We start from the raw sequence: 18031 nt of genomic DNA, 5'->3' as shown, positions 1-18031 counted from the left end.
CCCCACCCCCCATTAAGTGGACCCCCCCCCCCCCCACCCCCCCCCACAACCCCCCCCCCCCCCCCCCCCCCCCCCCCCCCCCCCCCCCCTCCCCCCCCCCCCCCCCCCCCCCCCCCCCCCCCCCCAACTCCTCCCCCACACTGCAATCCCACTCCCTCTACATGCATATCACACAATAACACTGCTGATTGATTACAAACAATGCAGTGTTTCCTGCATCATTGCACTATCCATGTTGCATACGTGCCTAATCATGCAATGTATGATCAAATTCATATTCAGAAACAGCTTTATTGGCTGTACACGTCATTGCACTTGATTTACTGCACTGTGTTTATTTTTCTTTTTAAACAGCTGAAGGGCTTTTGCCCAAAACGTCCTGAAAATAATAGATTTTTTAATCTTCTAAACTTTTTGTGTACATTTTTTAAAAACCTTTTCATATATATATACACATATATATATACACTGAATTTTTTTCAGTTTGCACTGATGAAAGAGAGTGCCCTAATGAGGTAACAATTACTTTACCATTGGTCTCCACCTGTGAACCATTAAAGTTGCTGTCACATTTTCTGGATAAAAACCCCACTGTTGAAGGATCATTGGTAAGGCTCTGAATCTGAAGGAAAATGAAGACCAAAGAGCATTCTACAGAAGTTAGAGATAAAGTAATACAAATGCATAGATTAGGGAAAGGGTACAAAATAATATCCAAGTGTTTGGATATCCCAGTGAGCACAGTTGGATCAATAATCAGGAAGTAGAAGCTGCATCACACCACCCAGGCACTGCCAAGAAAAGGCCGTCCCTCAAAACTCAGCGCTCAAACAAGGAGACTTGTGAGAGAAGCCACAGAGAGGCCAACAATCACTTTGAAGGAGCTACAGAGTTCAGGGGCTGGGAGTGGAGTAATGGTGCACCAGTCAACCATATCAAGAGCTCTGCAAATACACTGGCCTGTATGGGAGGGTGGCAAGAAAGAAGCCGTTACTCAAAAGGTACCATCTGAAAGCACGTCTGGAGTTTGCCAGAAAGCGTGAGAGTGACCCAGCTGTGATGTTGGAAAAAATTTTGTGGTCAGATGAGAGCAAGATAGAGCTTTTTGGCCAAAACTCAAAGCGCTATGTGTGGCGCAAACCTAACACTGCCCATGCCTCAAGACACACCATCCCTACAGTGAAGTATGGTGGTGGCAGCATCATGCTGTGGGGATGCTTCTCATCAGCAGGGACTGGGCATCTTGTTACACTTGAAGGAAGAATGGATGGAGCAAAATACAGGAAAATACTGCAAGAGAATCTGCTTCAGTCTGCTAAAAAAACTGAAGCTTGGGAGGAAATTCACCTTTCAGCAGGACAATGATCCCAAGCACAAGGCCAAAGCAACATTGGAGTGGCTCAAGAACAAAAAGGTGAATGTCCTACTGTGGCCCAGTCAAAGTCCTGATCTCAATTCCATTGAGAATCTGTGGCACTATTTGAAAATTGCGGTCCACAAGCGTCGCCCAACCAACCTGAACAACCTGGAGCAAATCTGCCAAGAAGAATGGGCCAGAATCACTCCGACACTGTGTGCAAAGCTGGTACATACTTACCCCAAAAAACTTAAAGCTGTTATTGCAGAGAAAGGTGGCTCTACCAAATACTAATATGTGGGGGCTGAATACTTTTGCAAGCAAGATATTTCCCAACATAAAACCAATGTCACCTTACAATAATTGATTTTGAGTTTAAGTGTTTTAAAATAAAATATCAAACAGAACGAAATTTCAATGTACCATTTGTAATTCAGTAATATGAGAGAATTGGTCAGGGGTCTGAATACTTTTGCAAGGCACTATATATGTATATATATATATATATATATATATATATATATATATATATATATATATATATATATATATATATATATATATAATATATATATATATATATTATAGACTATTATATATATATATATCTATATATATATAATATACTATATATATATATTATATATGTATATATATATATATATATATATATATATATATATATATATATATATATATATATCACACATATATATATACATATATATATATATATATATATAATACATACCATCACACACCCCAAATATATATATATAATGTGTACTATATATATATATATATATATATATATATATATATATATATATATATATATATAAATAATATATAATTAAATAGTGTTCACACTAGACCGTGCCATTGCACCAATACCCCCCTGAAATAAAAAAATGTCCCACTGAATTTCCCTTAATGCGCCCAGGTGTCCCCCTTCCCATACCAGACGCAATACCAATACGGAGTAAATTAATGCATTTTGTGTCAACATGACATGCCTGACAACAGGCTAATCTTTTTTACTTGTTTGTTTGCACTTGCGTTTTCATAGTTAAACTCCTGTGCCATTATTCTCCAGTCCAGTAGAATGCACTCGCACCCTCCCTAGTTGCAGTCAGTAAAACCTGCACGACAACATCAGGCTTGTTAACAATATGACCCGGTGCAAATATAACCTTGTGTCTCTGTTACACTCAACCATTGTTTCTGGAAGAATAAGCAAACAATATGGTAGTGGCTGTTGAAATGTAGGCTATTATATTTGTGCTTAAAAACATTGTGAAATTCATCCGCTGTAAACTTATCTATTTGTTAGGCAAAATATCTGTCTTATGTTTGTAGATATGGAGTGACCTAGCAAGTGAATGGGAGAAATGTGTACTTCTGCATACTACAGCACAGTTGAGAGACAAAGGGCAGTAGATTTGTGAAATGAAAAAAAAAAAAAATATCTATATATCTATATATCTATATATATATCTATCTATCTATCTATCTATCTATCTATATATATAACGTATGTACAGTGTATGTGATTTTGTACAGCACTGTATATGTGCCTACAATACATCGTGCATTGAGAAAACATCACTGGAATCGGAATAAAGGAAATGATTACACTACTCTTTTCATTCACAAAGTCAGAAAAAAACAACATAGTCAGAAAAAAAACATATGAATCCAAATTAACATGTATTTATACTAAAGTAATACAAAGATGACTACAAAAGATTTAGAAGATGTAGTCATCTTTGTATTACTTTAGTATAAATACATGTTAATTTGGATTCATATGTTATTTTTTTTCTGACTTTATGTGAACGAAAAGACACACATTTGCCTATTTTCCCATTGGAAATAGTGATATTTTGAAATATCACTGTCCTGGCCACAAAAACAGTTTGTGGGGAATAATAGCCATGTTCTATACTTTTGAGGCATAAGCAATTAGGAAAGAACACTTACTACCCAGGAACAAACTTTTTTTTTTTTTTTTTGTTACACAGTGTTATGTAATATAGCCCATGTGCAGTCACGGTTTTGGTAAGTAGCATTTTCAAAACCATGTCATTATGTGCAGTATTAAAATATGTGAAAATGTAGCAAATCCACAAAACTAACAAAGTACATATTGTATATTTGACATTTTATTTTTAGTGTTCTAAGTAACACGGGCCATCGTTTAACCTTGACAAATTAAATACAGTACCTGAAGCAGATATGCTTGTTCATCATATCAACAACATCAACGTGTTTTGTAAAAATAAAGCAAACATTGTTTTGAAAACTGTCCAAAATATTTACTTGGGGGCTAAGAATGAAAACTGTTAAGAACAAAAATGCCATTTTTGATATTGAAATTATCAAAATAAAGGGGCAGCTGGAAGGTAAGACTGTACCAGTTAGGACAATGGCATTTAAATATGACTACTATTAAACTGTATCTGTTGGTAATGTGGTTTCTAATAATGCAGCGATTTTCAATGTATATATGTAGAATACCTTTTTGAAGCCTGTCTGAGATCTTATCATAAATGCAACCCTGTCACTTATCATAGATCTAGAGCTTAAATGTAAAATGTAAATGATTCTAGTATATTTAAAGAATAACATTTCTACTAAATGGTTCTCTCAAACCTGTGTACAAAAAAAAAAAAATACCTCACTCAACAAAGCATACTCCTATAGGAAGATAACTCTACTCAACATTGGGTTATATCTAGTATTTTAAGAACACTCCATGAACATTCACGGACTATTGTATTTATTCCATGAATAAAGATTTACCAACTCTGTTGCATGGAATGTGGAAGTATCTGTCATTGCTTTTGCATTACAGTATTTGACCTTAGTTATCCCAGGGTCATCTTTCTTCATAGTCATTTTAGTTTTGCCAGGAATACAACTCCAGATCAGATGAATCCTGTTTCAAAGGCTCTACTCTTCGAGATTTGAAACCTCACACATTCAAAAGCATCCAGCTATTATGCAATTATGCTAATATTTTGAAGTACAAACCACTGCAGTGGGATTCAAATGAATTAATACTAGACTTTAATACCCTACAGTAAGTAATTTCTAAATTGAAACATTGACCTATTTTGTTCTCTTTAGTACTATAAATCACCATTAAACTCCTGCTACCCTCGTAAAAAGTGAAAGTATTTTGCAGAACAACATGTTGTGTTAGATCCAGGAATTTGGTCATGCATAGTTGGTTGTGCTTGTATGGAATAAACAATAGAAAATATCTCACTCTCAGCAGGTATTGCAACTGCAGTTGTTTTGTGTTTATCAGTCTGATATGCTTTTAATATAGCAATGTTGGGTGTCATCAGTCTCATCATTTAATCTTTATTACTCCTTACGGAGTATGGGTCTTCTACTGTTTGTCACCATTGAACTCTTTTTGGGCAGCCATTTCCAAATGATCCCATGTGTAGCCTGCTCATTTTACTATAGTAGTCACAGTTCTGTGCCAGCTGTTTTTTTTTGGTCTGCCTGGTCTTCTTTTTCCTTGGGGGTTCCATTTCAATGACACAAGTTTGAGGTTTTCTGAGGGTATGTCCAATTCAACTTTCTTATTTGCAACTTTTTTTGTCTCCTGTCAATTTTTTCCCCACAGTTCCTCATTCTTGATGGTCTCTAGCCAGCAAATACCCAAGTTTGTTCATAGACATTTATTGACAAATGCCTGTAACTTGTTTTTCATGGTCTTCATTTCTCTCCAAGTTTCCACTCTGTACAAAAGCACAATAAAAGAAAAACATCAAATTAGAGGTGAATGGCAAGTGCCTGATAAAATGAGAACCCTCTATGTCAGTGGAAATATGTGTCATTATGGTTTTAAAAAGTCACTGAAATAAAGATGTTTGTGGATTAGCTTTGTACTTTAAGATGTGTTCTGTAATAAATGTGTAAATGTTGATAAGATGCCCACTAAAGAGGGACATTCACTTACAAATAGAAAACGGGAAAAAAAAGTCAGCTGCTTTTACTCTAATATGTATGAGCATTTACATGCAATTTTTAAACTGACTGTGAACATTTCTTATAATATAACCTGGACCTGCTTTATGTATAACTTCAGTTTAAAGTAAATAAACATTATTTTGAAAAATGTGATGCTTTTCCAGAGCTAGACCAGGTTACTGTGGTTTAAATAACATATTCAAAAAAAAAAAAAAAAATATGTAATGCAGTAGTAGTAATAATAATAATATTTATTTTTATAGAGCACCTTTCATAGTGGACCACCATCACAAAGCTCTTTACAAGACACGAGACTAGGGTGTGTGAACTATGCATCAGCTGCAGAATCGCTTACAACAACGTCTCACCCGAAAGAAGGAGCACAAGGAGGTTAAGTGACTTGCTCAGGGTCACGCTGAGCTGGGATATGAACTGGGGAACTGCTGGTTACAAGCCCATTTTTTTAACCACTGGACCACACAGCCTCATATATGTTATGGTGAAAGTCAAAACATTGGCAAATCTTAAGATTTGTAGTTATCTATTCAATAACTTTGTCACCAAAATGTGATTTTCTGTTGAACAAACAAAGGTCTGAAATGATTTAATTTCCATTTAACAGAATGTTATTTTTCATCAGACGACTATGTATTTGGAGTACAATATCCTTCAACACCGCTGTGGATTGTTTTATGTGCAAATTTACCAGAATGTTGGTTGTTCTACGTAGTGGATCAAAATATTGTTCAGTACCATGTGGAACTAGTTTAAATTGCTCAATTGTGCATTAATGTAAGCTCTTTAATGATTATTTTGTTAATGGAAAATGTGTATACATAAACATATTCTTCGAGATTAGTGATTTATTTTGTTCAGTGACAATTTATATGCAGTAATAAATGCATTCTTCAAAGATTTACCTGCATTTACCAATGCGCTTTGGTAAATCATAATAGTAACCGATAAATGTCTGAAAAGGTATCTCTCTTGGTAATTTCGGTCATTTACCAATACGTTTTGGTAAATCATATGATTAACCAGTAAATGTCCAAAAAACAATTTATTTCCTGATAATTTCTGACATTTACCACCTTGGTAAATGTTGATATTTATCTATACAACTTAAGAATGACCAGATTCTGACTTCTACTGTAACATATACAGTCAATTCTCGTTAAAACAAACTCTGGGTTAGATGAATTTCCTGATGATATGAGTTTTCTACGTGGTCCCGGAAAATTTTAGCAGTCACTTCTTGTAAATTACTTCTTAGAATACAGATTCACTTAATACAAATTTCCTGTTAATACTAATTATTTTGGAGGCAAGAAAAATTTGACTAAAACCAATCAGTCTAGTTTGAACAGCTCAGTGGAAATTATTTTGGGAAATGCATTAACTTGCATTCAGATTAGTGCCGCTTTTAGTGTATTTTAATGCTGTTTTGGGACCGACATGCAGAAAAAAAGATATTGCTGCAGATTTCAACATTATCGCAAACACTTTCTCAACCATTCTGAAAAAAAAAAAAAAAAAAAAACAGGATACAATAATACAGGCCTATGAACAGCAAACTGTGGATGCAAGTCTGTTTCCGATTTGCTCAGTACCTGATGTTGAGGATATCTTTAGTGGTTTAAAAATGCCTTTGATAAGAATGGGACATGCACATTGCATGTGCAGTTCTCTTGCTGTGTATACTTTTTTAAAAGTTCACTTCCAACTGTATTTTCTATAAAATGCACAATACCTTTCATTACTCTTTCATTACATTTGATTTCAGTGTTAGTGTAACTTAAAAAAAAAAAACGGACAACATGCATTTGGCTTAAACTCCTGATAATGCAACTCGCTGATGGTCCCTTGAAATTCATATTAAAGAGAATTTCTAAATAGATAGAAATAAATAACGTTCCTTAATCTAACCACTCAACATAGTGCTTTCTGAAACTACTGTGGTGTGGTGCATTTTGTGTGTTTTATAATTTAGAGACATAGATTTTTAAACATGGCTGCAGGTTTGTTTATAAAATACATTACTTTATCTAGAAAAAATTTTGAATAACAATTTGTTAAGATTAACAAATGTCTGGGACTTTTGCTAGTGTTTGAAAACCACAGTTCAGGAAAGTCTTTTGGTAAAACCTCTATCAATTTTGTATGCTCATACATGATGGTTTTATTGGAATTTAAAACAGAATTATTTTTTCTTTAATGGCTCAAGTGGTTTCTTTAAATTAGAGCACGGTGTTGCTGCTCATTAATGAACTACAGCCATATGCTTGAAGCACTCTAGTCAAAAGCTGTGAAGGAAACACCCAGGCTGAAAACTAGCTTTGGTGCCCTTGCAATAGGCTCTTGTCAATGGAATTACTTTGAATTCAGTAACTACTACCTAGACAATATGGCTTTCAATTGGCGACTCAAAGGTAGTCATGCATTATTGGAATGCAGCCTGCTGAGCTTCACATTACACAGATGTGAAGGGCTGATTATAGCTGCTTCATAATTAACTGTGATCAGATTTGTTTTGTGGCATAAATGGTGCATGTGTAGAACATTAGCCAGGGCACTCACATTCAAATTCAGCTCAAGGGCTCAGAAGCAGACGGGTCACGAGCTTCAGGGAGTACAAGCACAAGCTCCTCCATATGTTCTTGACGCATCTTACTACGGCTATGAGCGCAAGATAAGTTCCCCAAAGAACCTAATGGTGTTCTGTAATTACAGCGCAGCTTTCTGCTGGCTAGAAATAAGGGAAAAGCTAAAACACTCCCTCATCAGATAATTTGTAAATTACTTTACATGGAGGATGCCTAACTCAGTTGGTTTTCAACTGCTGAAATTATAAATAATTGTAACAGATGTGGCAATATGGCTGGCCTCCAATAAACGAGGCCCTAGATAATTTGACCGACCCTTTGACAGGCCAATTTAATAAAATGTGAACAAAATGTTCTTGCTAATAATTTATCATCCCTCCTCCCAATTGGTTAAACTTAATTACCCTAGCAGTTAACAAGGTCACACCCAGATGCCAAACTCGGCTGCAGTTTTGATAATGCAATCAGGAATCGAGAGGTGATGACAGCGTTGTTGTTTTTTCATTGCCTGGCTCCACAAAAACACAGGTGGCATTGCCTGCTTGTCAGTTTTTAATAATTATAAGCTATTATGGAATGCATAGTTAGCAGATTGAAGACTGCACATTAGCAATTTTTTTGAGTATGATGGAAGTCCTAATGTATAGAGATGAAAAGGCACTAGAGTGTATTCATTCCATTTCAGTGTCAAGAGTGCGTTAGCTGGCCCCATCAAAAGTGCCATAAATATGAGTCTTCAGAAACTCACAGATATCTGGAGTTTGTGTGTTAACCTCTGTAGTCATGAAGGCCAGTCTCACTAACTCAGCCTGTAAGATCTCACAGATGGAATCCAAGACAACTAAGCCAAGTCTTACTGTTATCTTAGTTCAACCATGTATGTATTAACTAAATGGGATGCTGTCATTAAATGGATTATATCCACATAAAAATAAACAGTTTTTTTTTTTTCTTCATAAGCACTATGGGTTCTGAAGATGCCCTTAGTGACGTGACTGTAGGCGGTGGTTAATAGATTTTGCAGTTCTAATTGAGCTGGCTGATTTCTGCCTGCCAGAACTGTACCAATACCCTTTTGCTTTAAAATGACATAGATCTACTCCAAGTGGAAAGCGTTCTGGCTAGAAAGCTACCTAACCTCAAATTGGTGTCATTTTTAGTGATATAAATAGTGCTCAATTTAAATTACTATAGTGTAAAAAACACTTTTTTTATTTTGGCAGGAAACACATCATGTATCTTCTGAAGAGCTGGAACACCTGGTTGCTGCACAGAAGGCAGAGTTAAAGCTATTGACAGAGAAACTGAAAATAGCCAACATGAAGTTAGCAGCTCACACTATTGCCAGCAGCGATGGATCAGAGAGCAACAACCAAAGAGGTGGAAGAAGACACAAGGTGACTTTAAATTCTCTTAATTAATCTGTAAGGAGTTGTTTCCCAAAATGACCTTATCCATTATACATTTAGTATATAGCTTGTAGAGAAACTGAAAATATTTTAAAGCCATCCATACATTCAAGTGTTCTGCGATACCTTCTTTAGGGAGTATTGATACATTACCATGCACAGTTTCATGAGAGTCAATACTTTGGATCTTATATCCATTGCATGTTAAATGTCTGCCAAATACCTTTTTTTGCAAGGGGAAAGTGCTTTAGAGGCCAACACAGTTGCTACACCATGGTGGGATGCTTGCTGTTTATATATATATATATATATATATATATATATATATATATATATATATATATATATATATAAAGATAATGGTCTTTTACCACCGAAAATGGGATTCCAACGTGGAACCATGGTAAAAACAATTAAAATATCAGCACGGTTACTGGAAAAACTTATGTGACTTCATATATAAAAGTCGTGTTCAAAATTTTTGATATATATATATCTAATATTTATATATATTATATTTTTAGATATATTATATATATATATATATATAAATATATATATATATATATATATATATAATATATATATCTGTATATATATATATATATATATATATATATACATATATTGGTTGTAAGTCAAAGCACATTTTCTCATAGGAACAATGTTATAAATTGGGGTTACGTTCCTGACTCTTCGGCCAGATAATATAGTTTTACAAAAATTACCCATTATATTGTACTCATGCAGATATTTATTTAAATCTTTACACTCAGCCCGGTGATTACGCACATATTGCTTAGACACCTTCATGGCTATTTAAAAGTACAGACTCAGGGCTTTCCAATGACGTATTCAGTGTGTGTATGTGGTACTCCTCCCAGGAAATATGATCGCCTGAAGTTAAGCCCCTCATGATGTGAGAGTTCACAGCTTAGGTTTCGTGTTGCTCTTCTCAGTGATTATTAAGGGCAAATAAAATAAAATATTAAAAAAAGACATGCATAAAAAAAACGCTAGACTAAGTCGGTGCGACCACGGCAGGTACTGCGGTTCGGAGAGTGTGCATGCGCACATGACGAATGGCTCAAGTCTCGCCGTGACGTAAATGCCGTATTGATATCGTAAAGTCGAAGCAGGGTAATAATTCAAAAGAGTCGTGAGTGCGTGCGTGCGTCGTAAATCGTAGCGTCGTAAGTCGAGGATCCTGTGTGTCTGTGTGTGTGTGTATATACACGCACAGTACCAGTCAAAAGTTTGAGTACACTTGCTGGAAACTAGTTTTTTTTTTCATAATTGACAATGTTTTACGTTGTATACGTTTCTGTAAATACTTGAAAATGAAAACGCATGTTACAATATACAAAACATAAGGAGTATCAAAGCAATGTTCAAGAAAATTGGAAATCTTGGATTCGTCAAAATAACCACCCTTTGCCTTAATAACAGCCTCACAAACATGAGACTTTTGGTTAACAAGTTTCAGCAGTGTTCTCAGTTCTTCTGCAGCAATTCCCATAGATGTAGGGTGCTTGTGGGTAGCTTTTCATTGACTCTTCTGTCCAGTTTGTCCCATACAAGTTCTATGGGATTGATGTCTAGAGACTGGGCAGGCCAGGTAATTGCATTGAGTTGTCCTTCACTTTCCTTCTTTGCCAGATAGTTCTTGCACAACTTTGAGGTGTGTTTCAGGTCATTATCTTGCTGAAGAATGAAGGACTGCCCAACTAGCCATAATCCTGATTGAATGGCATGCCTCTGAAGCATGCTATGATAGCCATGCTGGTTGAGCTTGCCACAGACTTGGTAAAGATCACCAACTCTGTCACCAGCAAAGCAACCCCAGACCATGACACTGCCTCCTCAATGCTTGACAGTGGGAACCAGACATGCAGAACTCATGTGCTCACCCTCTCTGCGTCTTACAAATACTCAGTGATTGGACCCAAAATTTTGACTCATCGGTCCATAAGACCAACTTCCACTCCTCAGACGTCCAGTTTCTTTGTTTTTTGGCCCAGGCAAGTCTCTTCCTCTTATTCTGCTCTCTTAACAATGGTTTCTTTGCAGCAATTCTTCCAGTTAGGCCAGCTACAGTTGATGTTGAAACATCTGTACTTCTAGTAACATTTAGCTGAGCTTGTATTTCAGGGACAGTTAATCTCCGGTTTCACAGACTTGTGACTCGAATGAACTTGTTCTCTGATTTTGAGGTCACCCTTGGCCTGCCTGACCTTGTTCGGTCCTCATGAGTGCCAGTTTTTTTCAAATCGTTTGATGGTCTTGGCCACAGCAGTTACAGATACTTGCAAAGTTCTTGTGATTTGTCTTAAAGATTGACCTTCATTTCTTAAAGTATTTACAGACTTTTTTCTTTGCTTAACTGAGTGTATTTTCCAATTTTCTGCTCCCTTACATTCAGAAATGACAAACTTGTGCATATGCTACCTATATTTATAGTAATCATGGACCCTCACCTGTTAATAATTGGTGACAAAAGGTTAATTAGGTAACATGCTAGTTAACTCAGAGAACATCTAACAAAGACACTTTTATACTTAGGCTAGTGTTCTAACACTGTGTTATATACATTTCAGACTTTTACTGACTTGGGCTTCAGACTGAAATCCCCTTGCTTTGGGTGACAATTTCATTGAAATTGACAAGATTAATATTTTCATTTAAACATTTAATTTTTGAATGCAATTCACTTATGATTAACAGCTTATATAAGTACACATATCATATAATGAAATATTAAGTGTTTATAGACAAGTTTATACAGTTAAAAGCATAGATAATAATGAAAAACCTGGTTTCAAGCAGGTGTACTCAAACTTTTGGTACTGTGTACTGTGTGTGTGTGTGTGTGTGTATATATATATATATATATATATATATATATATATATATATATATATATATATATATATATATATATATATATATATATATATAATATATATATATATAAAATAACATAGAAATACTTTCCTTGAAGCAGACTTCTTACTTCTTATAACTAGGCCATATATTTTACATTCAGGAGTATCTTAGAAGTGCCCTAAAAATGTGAGCAAGGAATGAAAAAAATGAAACGCTGTTGTGGAAGCTGATTTAAATGGCTTGATGAGGTTCTTGCTTGGATCAATAAACAAACAAATGAGCAAGATGGGCCAAATAGACCTCCTCCTTGTTTGTAACATTTCTTATGTTCTTAAAAAGTCACTACAACATAACACCTCCATTCAAATCTTTTAGAAAGTAAAACAAGTAAACATAGTATAATGCTACACTACGCTAATTGATTCATGTACACTGTACACATTTCTTTTTTATTTAATTAATTTAGTTGCCAGTTGTTTTTATAATTTTTCTCCCAATTGTGCGCTGCCCCCTGGGAAGCAGTGGAATAGCCTAGACTCGAACCAACGAGGTCGAGGCTATAGGGTGTATTCTGCAATGCACACAGAGCGCCTTTTACCGGATGTGCCACTTGGGAGCCCACAGACATTTCTTTTTATACAAACACAGCAATGGGTTATATTAGGGAATACACACAAACGTATTTCTTAATTTTAAACACCATGCGTTCATTTTACAATTTTATAAGTTAAATATTTTGAAAATCACCAGTTCCAAATAATTTAATAAAATTAGTTCAGCGGGGAAAAAAAAAAAAAGGATTTCTGGCGAGCTGCTTTAATTCAAACGCTGCTAACATGCACAATTTAATACTGAAAAAGTCAAAGTTAAGCATTGTGTTTAATGCTGCATTTTTAAAACCAACAGGCCACTAATGTGGATGCCTTCCTTTTACACACTAATAGAACAGAATTCTGTTTAAGCATATTGAAGCTATGTGTCTCAGTCAAAACAATGCCCCAGTGCACCTTAAATAAGAGCATAAAAAGACATTTTATCAGCCAGAGGAGGCCATTTGGCCCATCATTCTCGTTTGGTTGATAAAAGTCTTGCAAAGAAAGTAAATTAGACAAAAGACAACCAGTCTGGCTACTGTAATAAACCGTAAGTACTTTTTTTTGCTTTCATGCTGAACCTGTAGCGGTCTGCATTTGTGGACTTTTGCAGTGTGACTCTAAAGCTTGATAGGCCCTGTGCTTTCCTCTGCAGGTGAAGCGTCACATTGATCCTGTTAGGGAAACTGATTTGCTGGCAAAGTCTGTATTCATTCTGGTCTGTCTATCGCTCATGTATGCAATTCAAAACACAGGATTTTCACAGCTATCGCACTACATGCACATAAAATATGGATTTAACACAAAATCCAAATGATAAAAACATCGTCAACATTTTTGACATGCGGTAGTTTTAATGACACATCGGCAAAGAATATTTTTGCATTTCCTAGCAAATGGACTGTAATGACAAAATAAGCAAGCATCAATTAACTTTTGATCAGCTTGTAGCGCATTCCTGTTGTGTTATCTTTGCTGTGACTTCTTTTTTTAATTTTTTGTAAGTAATTGTCACAAAGACGGCTGCAGTGGGTGACGTCAGACCAGAAACCAGGAACCAGGAAATAAACAACAGAGGTGGAGTTTGGTGAAGCTGAACGAATGGTCTCGCTCAGCATTTAATAACGAACAGACAATCAGAAAATAAAAGGTTGTAAGACAAACAAAACACAGGACATGGCACTCGTAGCCAAAACAAAGAGATGAAACAAAACGGACTAACACTAAACAAACGCGGTGAGCTGATATTTTTAACTACAATTATTGTTATTATTATTACCTCCGTCTCCAATCCCGTTCTCCACTTGCCGAACACACAACCCTGAGTGAGTGAAAACATGCTGCTTTTATGCAGCTGTACTGAGACTCGATTGCTAATCAATCATGCAATTGGAGTCTCGGTACAACTGCACGTGAATTAATAAAAGTGCAATTCCCTGTGCACGCATATTATTACATTTTACTTGCAGGTGAAGTGCTGTGCAATCCTCATACCTAAATACAAATATACATTTTAAACACTTGTGTTACACAGACCCGTTTATATCCCTGTCACAAAGACGGCCGGAGTGGGTGACGTCAGACCAGAAGCAGGAAATAAAACGACAGAGAGAGGTGGACTTTGGTGGAGCTGAGCGAATGGTCTCGCTCAGCATTTAATAAATGAATAGACAGACAGAAAATAAACGGTTGTAACAATACAAAAAACAGGACACGGCACATTCGCCAAAATATATAGACAAACAAAACGGAATATACAGACAAAAGATGGTGAGCAGATATTTTACCTATTACTTATCACAATTATTACTATTACCTTCGTCTCTTATCCCGTTCTCCACTCACCAAACACACAGCCCCAAGTATGTGAAAACGTGCTGCTTTTATGCAGCTATACCGAGACTCGACCTCTAATCAATCATTCAATTGGAGTCGCGGTACAACTGCACGTGAATTAATAAAGTGCAATTCCCCGTGCTCACATATTACATTTTTACTTGCACGTGAAGTGCTGTGCAATCCTCGTGCCTAAATACAAATATGCATTTTAAACACTTGTGTTACACAGACCCGTTTATGTTCTGTGTACCAGTGATTATACACCAACATTTAACACACCAGATGCAACATAAAACAGAAAATACACACAGGGGCGGGCACTTCGTCACATATACCCCCCCCTGTGCAAAGCACACATGGCCTCAATGGCCACCTCCCCCCTTAAATCCCAGAAGTCTCGCTCAAAGTCCTGGGCCAAGAACAGGGACTTTAAGGGGTTGATGGGAGGCAATATTGCCAGAAGCCAGGCTGCTACTGGCCATGCTGTCAGCAGATGTGCTAACAGTGGGACAAATCTCTCCTCCCGCTGTACCACTGGCAGCAGAAATGCTGCCAATGCTGCGGCTGTCAGCAGACGTGCTGACAGCTCCCAGACTGACTCCTTCAGCCGGGGCAAGTCCAGCAGTGGAAAAGCTGCTGGGGTTAGTGGTCTCCAGACCTCCCCCAAGATCTCTGGCAGCGAAACTGTTGTGGGGGAAGGTGGTCTCCTGACCTCTGCCCCCTTTATAGCCGGCAGCTCCCTCTGGGGGGGACTCCAGCCCCCGGAACTCCTGCAGCGAAACTGCTGCGGGGTAAGGTAGTCTCCTGACCTCTCCCCCGTTTATTGCCGGTAGCTCCCTCTGGGGGGACTACAGAGCATTGCTCCGCCGCGAGGTTCTTTAAAAAAAACCTCCGAACTGTCATGCCTGACCTCCTGCTGTTGCTGCAGCTGCTGCTGCAGATTTTTCCTGCCCCTCCTTCTCCTCACCTTCCTCTCCTGGGCCGGTTCCTCCCCCTCCTCTTGGAAGGGGCAGACAGCCACCACGTGCCAGTACACCACACAGGTAAGGGACCAGCCTTGGTCCTCCAGACCACTGAGGAGCTCCTCCAGCTCCATGCAGCCATCTCTCCAGTCTTTCATTTTTGCTGGTTTTTTTGTTGTTTTTCTTTTCTAAAAAACACTGCGGTTCCCTCTCTGGTCTGGGTCTAGGAGGCGCTGGTAATCCCACGATGACAGCACGTGCCAGAAAGACGGCTGCAGTGGGTGACGTCAGACCAGAAACCAGGAACCAGGAAATAAACAACAGAGGTGGAGTTTGGTGAAGCTGATTAATACACAACATACAACACAAAATACACACAGGTGCGGGCACTTTCCCACAGTAATATACACTGTGATTCACTTGCCTAAAGTAAAAGAATGGAAGAAACTACAGTAAAAGTAAACTTTGGCAAAGAGATCAGGTGGTGATCTGAAAGATGTTTCAATAAACTGGTGGCATTATTCTTTGTTTTTTACTTCTTTAAAAGATTTTGACTGTCCGCGTTCAACCAGATTGATGTTGTCATCTGTCTGAAATCCAATATAGTTCCACATCAAGCTTCTCTCTCCGGCATTTGCCATGATTGCTGCAGTAGTTAATTTCCCCAGAACGCGCAAGGTAGTTGCTTACTTCCACTGAGGGGAAATGAGTAATCTTAGTTCATATTGTTTTTAAAGCACACAATTATTACAGAGTTTTGTATTAAAAACTAAAAAAAAAAAAAAAAAAAAAAAAAAAAAACAAACAAAAAAAAAACTTGTATGGCAAAGTGGTTAACAGTGTGCAGGTAAAAGAATTCAGAAGTGATCAATGAACGATAATCCAGGTACAATGATATTTTCTTTGTAAGTCCAATGGTCTGCTGAAACAAAACACAGTTAATAATAATAATAACAAGCAATGCAGCGGCGTGTATTGCTTTGTTGTAATCCATGGGTTGGTCCTGAAATAATTAACAGTCCTGATCTTTTTACACCCACACGTAACACAAAACACAATCACCAGTCCATAGTGCTTGCTCTTGTGCTTGTGGTGCAAATACAGTTTATTGTGAAACAAAGTGCAGTGCTGTCCGGGTTTAGTGCTGGCCTTTAGCTCTGGATGGCGTTAGCCATCTAATACTAACAAACAGGTATTCGTTAGATATGACAAACAAAGCAAACAAAATACTCACGATTATAGTACAGGTTCTCCTTCTGGTTCAGCTTTTAACCATAACAAGGAACAGATCACTTAGCTATGCCCCCTTTTGTACCGTCAGTCACGACCACTTGGTTAATTAGTGCAACCCCTCCTTCAATCCGCGGCTGCCACGTTGTTTCCATTCCCGGTCGATGATTTGGTGTAACGTAGCTCCGCCCCCTTTCTAGATGACCGACTTCCTTCTAAACCTGGAAATTAATTATCTGGCCATCCAATCTGGGGGACTCTGTTCCCTTTACACAGCACCTCACAGGTCAGGAGAGAGATTTATCACCAAGGATCATTCTTTCTCTGTCACACCATGGTATCGCAAAACCACGATACTTCGATACTGTATGTATTGATATACCATGGAATACTAATACATTCACACCGATGTGTATCACATTCTTTAAAAATATGTAATTTGCATGTAACATACTCATATTTTCTCATGCTTGAGTGAAATAACGAGACATAGTGAGCCAGAAAAGGAAGCTTGATTTTTTTTTTTATTTTTTTTTTTTATATTGAAACCAAAAAAATTAGGAAATCAAGACACTTTTCATAACAGTAATACTGTGAAAGAAACAAAATGTTATTTACTTACATTGAAGAATATGGACTGTCCTGTCCAAAGATTATAGCTTTCTTGTAAGCTGCTGTTTAAATAGCCCAGAACCCTGCTGTTCTGTCAGTTCAATAGAGCATTACTTAGAAACATTAAAGCAATAAAGAAACACGCCATTGGACCATTATTTAAGCTCTTTGGAAAACACAACTTTGTGTGTGTGTCTCTCTCTCTCTCTCTCTCTCTCTCTCTCTCTCTCTCTCTCTCTCTCTCTCTCTCTCTATCTATCTCTATATATATATATATATATATATATATATATATATATATATATATATATATATATATATATATATATATATATATATATATATATATATATATATATGTGCATCATCTTAACTATTGATATAGAGCATATAGTGGAGGCAGTTTCTTCCAACACCGCACGCATCTGTGTCATAAGGAACAGTCTCCCGAGTGGCTACCATTCTAAAAACATACCTGGCTACACATTTCAACCCCCAACTTAACTTCCTGTAAGAAATTAAACGCAGTAATCATTGAGGATTGGACATT

General features: G+C 37.0%; 1 protein-coding gene across 2 annotated transcripts in view; it reads left to right on the top strand.

Annotated features, from left to right (window-relative positions):
- Window positions 1-18031, top strand: part of cntln (centlein, centrosomal protein) — a 154738-nt gene that overhangs the window by 38247 nt on the left and 98460 nt on the right. For both annotated transcript variants that reach the window (XM_041263915.1, XM_041263906.1), the window contains exon 11: window positions 9174-9347. In XM_041263915.1, the coding sequence (XP_041119849.1) occupies window positions 9174-9347 (174 nt within the window). The remainder of the gene's footprint in view (window positions 1-9173; window positions 9348-18031) is intronic.

Source organism: Polyodon spathula, chromosome 1 (assembly GCF_017654505.1).
Source record: "Polyodon spathula isolate WHYD16114869_AA chromosome 1, ASM1765450v1, whole genome shotgun sequence".
Lineage (NCBI taxonomy): Eukaryota > Metazoa > Chordata > Actinopteri > Acipenseriformes > Polyodontidae > Polyodon > Polyodon spathula.
The sequence above is the reverse complement of the archived record's forward strand: the minus strand, read 5'-3'. Positions and strand labels throughout refer to the sequence as shown.